The sequence below is a fragment of the Propithecus coquereli genome, unplaced genomic scaffold, assembly GCF_000956105.1.
Source record: "Propithecus coquereli isolate 6110/MARCELLA unplaced genomic scaffold, Pcoq_1.0 Scaffold77, whole genome shotgun sequence".
In the NCBI taxonomy this organism is placed as follows: domain Eukaryota; kingdom Metazoa; phylum Chordata; class Mammalia; order Primates; family Indriidae; genus Propithecus; species Propithecus coquereli.
In genome coordinates, this window is record NW_012153840.1 from 6,331,045 (window position 1) to 6,337,676 (window position 6,632).

At 37.7% G+C, this 6,632-nt stretch overlaps 1 protein-coding gene across 1 annotated transcript in view; it reads left to right on the forward strand.

Annotated features, from left to right (window-relative positions):
- The window catches only part of LZIC (leucine zipper and CTNNBIP1 domain containing), an 11,863-nt gene extending 9,421 nt beyond the window's left edge, over window positions 1-2,442 (forward strand). Inside the window, exons 6-8 of the mRNA XM_012662502.1 lie at window positions 447-542; window positions 716-797; window positions 1,278-2,442. Of these exons, the coding sequence (XP_012517956.1) occupies window positions 447-542; window positions 716-797; window positions 1,278-1,336 (237 nt within the window). The 3' untranslated portion in view covers window positions 1,337-2,442. The remainder of the gene's footprint in view (window positions 1-446; window positions 543-715; window positions 798-1,277) is intronic.
- Window positions 2,443-6,632: the final 4,190 nt, after the last annotated feature.

A 6,632-nucleotide genomic window follows, 5' to 3' on the forward strand; every position in this document is an offset into this window, starting at 1 on the left:
TCTTGCTCAGGCTGGTTTCGAACTCCTGAGCTCAAACAATCCGCCCGCCTCGGCCTCCCAGAGAGCTAGGATTACAGGCCTGAGCCACCGCGCCCGGCCCACAGTTCAGTTTTGTTTTTTTTGTTTTGTTTTGTTTTTTTGTGAAGGCATATCACTTCAGAAGAAATGAGTTCTTAAAGGATAGCTCCTCTCTAAAGAAAGCTATTGACCTACTAATCTTCGGTAGAGTTTATAACTAAGACAATGGTTATGATTAACATTAAAATTTATTAGAATTACATCATAGCATTTCTATTGTGTTTGATGTTTGCCCTGGATTATTTTTATAGTGCTTTACAGTATTAATCAGCTAGAGGATTTTTTTTAAAGTAGGTCTAATAAGCTGTATTTTATGGACAGAATGTTTTTCACTTAAATATCATATGCCCTACATTCATTCATTTTAGATGGATAGAGATCTGATGGTAGGAAAACTGGAAAGAGACCTATACACTCAACAGAAAGTGGAGATACTGACAGCTCTCAGAAAACTTGGCGAGAAGGTACCAGTATTTAATTTAATATATTAGGTATAAAGAAAGAATGTGAAGTATTTGGTACAGAACTTCATGATCTGTGGTCTAGTTTGTGGTCCTAAGACATTTTTAACTATGGTTTGTAGAACTGCCTATAACATTTGAACCCACTCAACTGGGCTTTGTTTCGTCTTGTTTAGCTGACTGCAGATGATGAGGCCTTCTTGTCAGCAAATGCAGGTGCTATACTCAGCCAGTTTGAGAAAGTCTCTACAGACCTTGGTGAGTGCCCTCATTTCTGAAAGGTGGACATGTGAGTATATTACTGCTTCAAATTGGTGGAGAGTGTGGTTGAGATGACATGACGACTCTTTCTTGAGTTTAAGAATGAAACCATTAAATCCATTGTATTGGTTTTATTTCCTAATTCTTTGTAATTAAAAATAAATTAATGTAGGCTAATGTTTTTAAAATACTTGTCAGATTTAACTGTAACAGTAAACTAAAATTTTATATATTCTATTTCATACCTAGAGCTGGAGTAAGGATTTGTAACCGATAAGTTACCCTGTGTATCTGAATTGTTTGTGCAGAGGGAAGGAAATTGGGATGGCAGTGGGAAGGTGTGGGGGTTAATGTGCTGATAATGGAGGCTAATTCTGTTTTCTATTTCAATATCTGTGATAGATTTTTCCCTCTTTTCCTGGAATTGTAAATGCATTAGAAATAACCTTTTTGTTTATTATGTGTCTTTCTTCTTAGGCTCTGGAGACAAAGTCCTTGCTCTGGCAAGTTTTGAGGTTGAAAAAACAAAAAAATGACATGATGTGGAAGCTTGTGACATTGATCAGATTCTTATCGTAAATGGCATTTTTCTTCTGAGGGTTTTCAGTTATTGTAAAGAAATGAAGAGATTCTCAAAATGCATTAATAACCTAAGAAAAGGTGATGTAAAGACATACTGTGGCTTCTATTTATGCTCTTCATCATTGTGCTTTGTACAGGGCTACCTGCTTGAGTGATCCAGGACTATGGGGATCAAGGGTCTCACTGGACTTTATTCATTATGATTTGTCTGTTTAAGAGAGAGAACAGAAAATGGACTTTCTCTGTTTTTATTAAGGTTCCTTGTGTTTAACTGCTGGTAGTGAATGAAAAGACATGAACTGCTTATAACTTATCCCCACTTGTTGAAGTGAACAGTGAAGCAGCATCAATAGACTTCATATGTGCTCATAGAATTTTAGAGTTCTAATGATCATAGAAATTATTTTCATTTTACAAACAAGAAAAAGCCAGTTCAGAAAGAGCCAGTGACTTGCTTAAAGTCACATTAGAAAGCTGGGGATAAGACTCGGGTGTCCTGACTCCCAGTTTAGTATCTGTTGAGTTTTATTTCTGTACTTTAAAAAAAAAAAATTAACACTGTTTGTGCAGGTCTGTTTTTGAAAATTCAATGCCCCAACAAAAAGTTGACCCTATACTACGAGACCATCCCCCAGCTTGTAAGCTCTCTCTGTATGAATGGGGCCCATTGTATCCCTGAGTTTTGAGCTGGGAACAATGGGAGCCCTGTTGAGAGTCTCCTGAAGTAACTTAGCTTCCTTAGTTGTTTCACCAGGGAAGCAATAGGAAATGGCAGCTAGAGGCCCTCCCTGTATGTGACCTCTTGCCAAACTCAGGGGGTGGTAACTGTAAGCTACTATCTACTCTTCAGTTTTTGGAGAAACACAAAATAAGTTATGTGGAAAAGCAAGTTTCTTTCCTGAGTGTTTCCGTGTCTCTCTGCATGCTCAAATATGTAGATATGTCTGTATGTATGTACATTAGCTTATTTCCTAGTTTCTGGCCATTTTATATTCTCTCGTGTGTTTCTCAGTATTCTTTTTCTTTGTACTTTATACATAGTGAAAACATTTTAAAGCTTCTTGTATATCGTAAACTCTACTAGGTGCTTTACCAACTGACAAATTAGGGGACCTCAGCTACATTGATGCCTTGGAACTTTTAATGAGTTATTTTTTATATTTAGCTTATGACTGTCAAAAACTCACTGAGGCAGTGGCTCATGCCTGTAATCCCAGCACTTTGGGCAGCTGAAGCAGGAGGATCACTTGAGTCCAGGAGTTAGTGACCAGCCTGGGAAACATAGTAAGACCCTATCTCTCCAAAAAAATAAGAAAAACCAGCCAGGCGTGGTGGCATGCACCTGTAGATCCAGCTACTCGGGAGGCTGAGACTGAGGCAGGAAGATCACTTGAGCCCAAGAAAGTAAGGTTACAGTAAGCTATGATCCTGCCACTGCATGCCAGCCTAGGCAACAGAACAAGACCCAGTCTCAAAAAAAAAAAAAAACCACACTTCACTGAAATTGTGACAAACCAAGAAAAAACAAAATACCTACTATTCATCTAAGCTAAGGCTTTATAGTTGATCATCAGTATTTCATTTTTATGTATTTTGAAAAATGGAGGTGAAGTTTATATGAAATTCACCGTTTTAAAGTATACAATTCATTGGCAATTAGCACATTTACAATTTTGTGCAACCGTCACTACTATCCAGTTCTAAAACATTTTCATCACCTCCAAAGGAGACCCCATATCTATTAAGCAGTTACTACCCATTCTCTTCTCTTCCCAGCCTGCTAGCAGCCACTAACCTACTCTCTGTCTCTATGGCTTTACCTATTTTGAATATTTTATGTAAATGGAATCATACAATATATCACCTTTATATGTGTCTGGCTTCTTTCACTTAGCATAATATTTTCAAGGTTAATCCACATTGTAACATGTTATAAATACTTCATTCTTTCTTATGGCTGAATAATATTCCATTGTATAGAAACTACATTTCGTTTATCTATTTATCTGCTGATGAACATTTGGGTTGTTTCCACCTAAAATTAAAAGTGGCCAAATTTGCAGTGCTCAGCAAGACACTGATAGTCAAGGCTATGTGACCTTTGGTAGGTTACTTAATCTTTTTGAGCCTTATTTTCCTCTTCTATTCAATGGGGATAATAGGACCTACCTCATAGGATTACTGTGCTTTACCCTTTTTATTCTTTTAATTTAAAAAAATTTTTTGGTAAAGATGGGGTCTAGCTATATTGCCTAGCCTGGTCTTGAGCTCCTGACCTCAAGGGATCCTTCTGCCTCGGCCTCTCAAAGTGCTGGGATGATCTGTGTGAGCCACCAAGCCCAGCCCCCTCTCTTTCTTAATACATGTAACTAACTCTTCTAAGCAACATATGATATATTTTGTTTCACAAATGCGGTATTCATTCAGAAAAATAATTTGACAAGTGAGTAAATTCTATGTAATTGTAGTTATGAAATGACTTGTAAACTATGTTTCCTATTCACATTTTGCTACATTTAATCTTCTAGGTTTTTAGATCTCTTCGGGGGTTGGAGGTAGCAATAATAAGTAGGCAGCTAACTTTTCAACATTCTGGGTCAGGCTAATATTTTGGTGAAAAAAATCCCCACATTTGTCAAAGAACTGGGGCTGAAACAGAAGTAAGTTCCAATGAACAAGTGTCCAAATGGGCTGTTTAGTGAAATCTAATACTTTAAAACAATTTTGATGTTTCAGTGTTTTGTTTTGTTTTGGTTTGGTCCTATGAGTGGTAAGTTGGGTATTTTAGGTGGGTGGCGAAGGAAGAAACCAAGAGATGATAGAATAAGGAATTGTTCCCAGGAAAGAGTTGGAGTTGGGACAAATGGATTGTTAACTTTGCTTGTTAGACCTTTTATTGAAGACATTCAGCCAAGGAATGGTCGTCTTTAGAAAAATAAAAGACTGTGCAACTCCAGCATTGATATGGTGTCTTATTACGGTGAATGATGGATAATTTGAAATTATTACAGAAAAAATAAACCCAGACCATTTTGCCTAGAGCTTTTCAACCACCTTCTTGTCCATGTTTTTCTTTCTTCTTCTATTCATTGCGAAGACCAAAGAATGTTCTTCTTTGCCTCTCAAAATATTTTCCAGCATTAGTATGTAAATTAAACTGTCGTCATTCCCACAGACCCCCACAAACAAGTTGCAATTTATAAGTGCTCCCATTCCATTTGGCCCCGGAATTAAAACAATTTTAGAAACTGGAGAAACTAGTATTTAATGTTTTATCAAGTTGCAAAAAGCAGGTTAAAAATATGGCTCTTGTAGATATTCCCCAAGAATATGGCCTTTTGACATCCTAACTCACCTTTTTGAAATCGCTCCCAGCTCACGCTAATAGCAAAGTGGAGTGACTTGTATTGCTGAAAGGGCCTCAAACACAAGGGGTCAGCTATGTTCTCAAGAGTTCACAATGGAAAATCAATGCTGTTCCAGGGGTTCAGCAAAGTTGAAAGGTTTGAGGCTGTCAGCTGAAAGCTTCCTAATGCTTGCTTGTTTTTCTATGAGAATATCACATTGCTTATAGCCTCAGACAGTTGATGACAATTAAAAATAACTAAATGAGCAAAAAAATTATTTTCTATAAAAGAGATCAAGGAGAGCCACCAATTTGGTTTTTTTGTTTTTTTGAGCGAAGATAATGCTGGTAAGGGTTATTTCTAAGATTATGCATTAGCCACAGATCCTCTGCCCCAACTTCTGGCAGCTATGAACTTTTGAAGCCTTCCCACACACACAAAAAAAACTGCTGGCCCGGCGCGGTGGCTCATGCCTATAATCCTAGCACTCTGGAAGGCCAAAGTGGGTGGATTGCTTGAGGTCAGGAGTTCAAGACCAGCTTGAGCAAGAGCAAGACCCCATCTCTACTAAAAATAGAAAAAATTAGCCCAGCATGGTGGCGCGTGCCTGTAGTCCCAGCTACCCGGAAGGCTGAGGCAGGAAGATCGCTTGAGCCCAGGAGTTTGAGGTTGCTATGAGCTAGGCTGATGCCACGGCACTCTAGCCCAGGCAAGAGAGTAAAGACTTTGTCTCAAAAAAAAAAAAAACAAAAGAAACTGCTGAAGCTATGTTATAATTTCAATAAATGCTTTAAGTGCTCATTAATTGTCTATTTGCTGTAAAATGTCTTAACAGGTCAGGTACTATTTTTTGTCACTGTGAAATTATCGTATTACATAAGGTTATTCTTTAAGAAGAGTAGTTTTGGGTTTTTTTTTTCCTCATGGGAAAAAAATGAAATTTGCTCCTTTGGGCCTGCCATTATGCCTCCAATATTCATTAGCCAGGCCAAACTGAAAAGTGAGGCAGTTACCCTCAGTGATAATCAGAGAGACAGGTAGTGTAGGTAAAAGTAAATATTTGTCCTGGATTAGAGTGTAACTGATTGCAGTAACTATGGTTTGACCATGGTGGTAGAAAATGTGGTACCTTTACTGTTTCACCTTTAAAATATAATAATTTTGTTAGCATTTCAAATTTTACATTAAGTTTATTCTAGGTCTTGGCAAATTATACCTTAGATTTGTTTTATAAAGCTCAGAGCTTATACTTGTTTATTTATTCTGTTTCACATTTACTCGGTAAAAGAGCATTTCTACTTTTGGAGCAAACATGGCAAACTCTCAGTCCCTTAGCTTCAGCCTTTTGGCATTTCTTTTCATGCTGTTTTCCAGAAGTACGAGTAGTTTATTCCCCTGCCAGAAAATACCATGAGTAAGACTCCATATAAAGGAGTACATATAGACATGCATAAATCTACTTTCCATTCTTAGAAAACGTGGACCATATCCTTCCTTCGTGAGCGTGTGCTCACTCCCTGTAGGCCTCTCTTTGGAGAATGTGCATCGGTGGCACCCTCTGCTCCAGCGAGGCGTTTCTGACCACCCATGGTGCTACTTGTACCAGAGTGAGAGGTTAATTGTGCCAGGTTAATTTTGTTAAAATCAAAGTACTGGACAAATTGTGTACACTAGGCCCTTTCGGTTTGAAAAACTCAAAATATACATCTTCCTGATTGGAATTAGGTATTGAAATTGAAGAAAAGAAAAACATGTTTTGGAAAAATTTTACAGTAATTACTGTGTAGAAGTGGGCGAAGTTTCTATCTGCTACCTCCACTGATTGTGATGTCATTTAATTTTTCATGAGAAATATACTGAGTGCTGATGTACCGCAGACACATTACTTGCCTCTTTTTTTGTT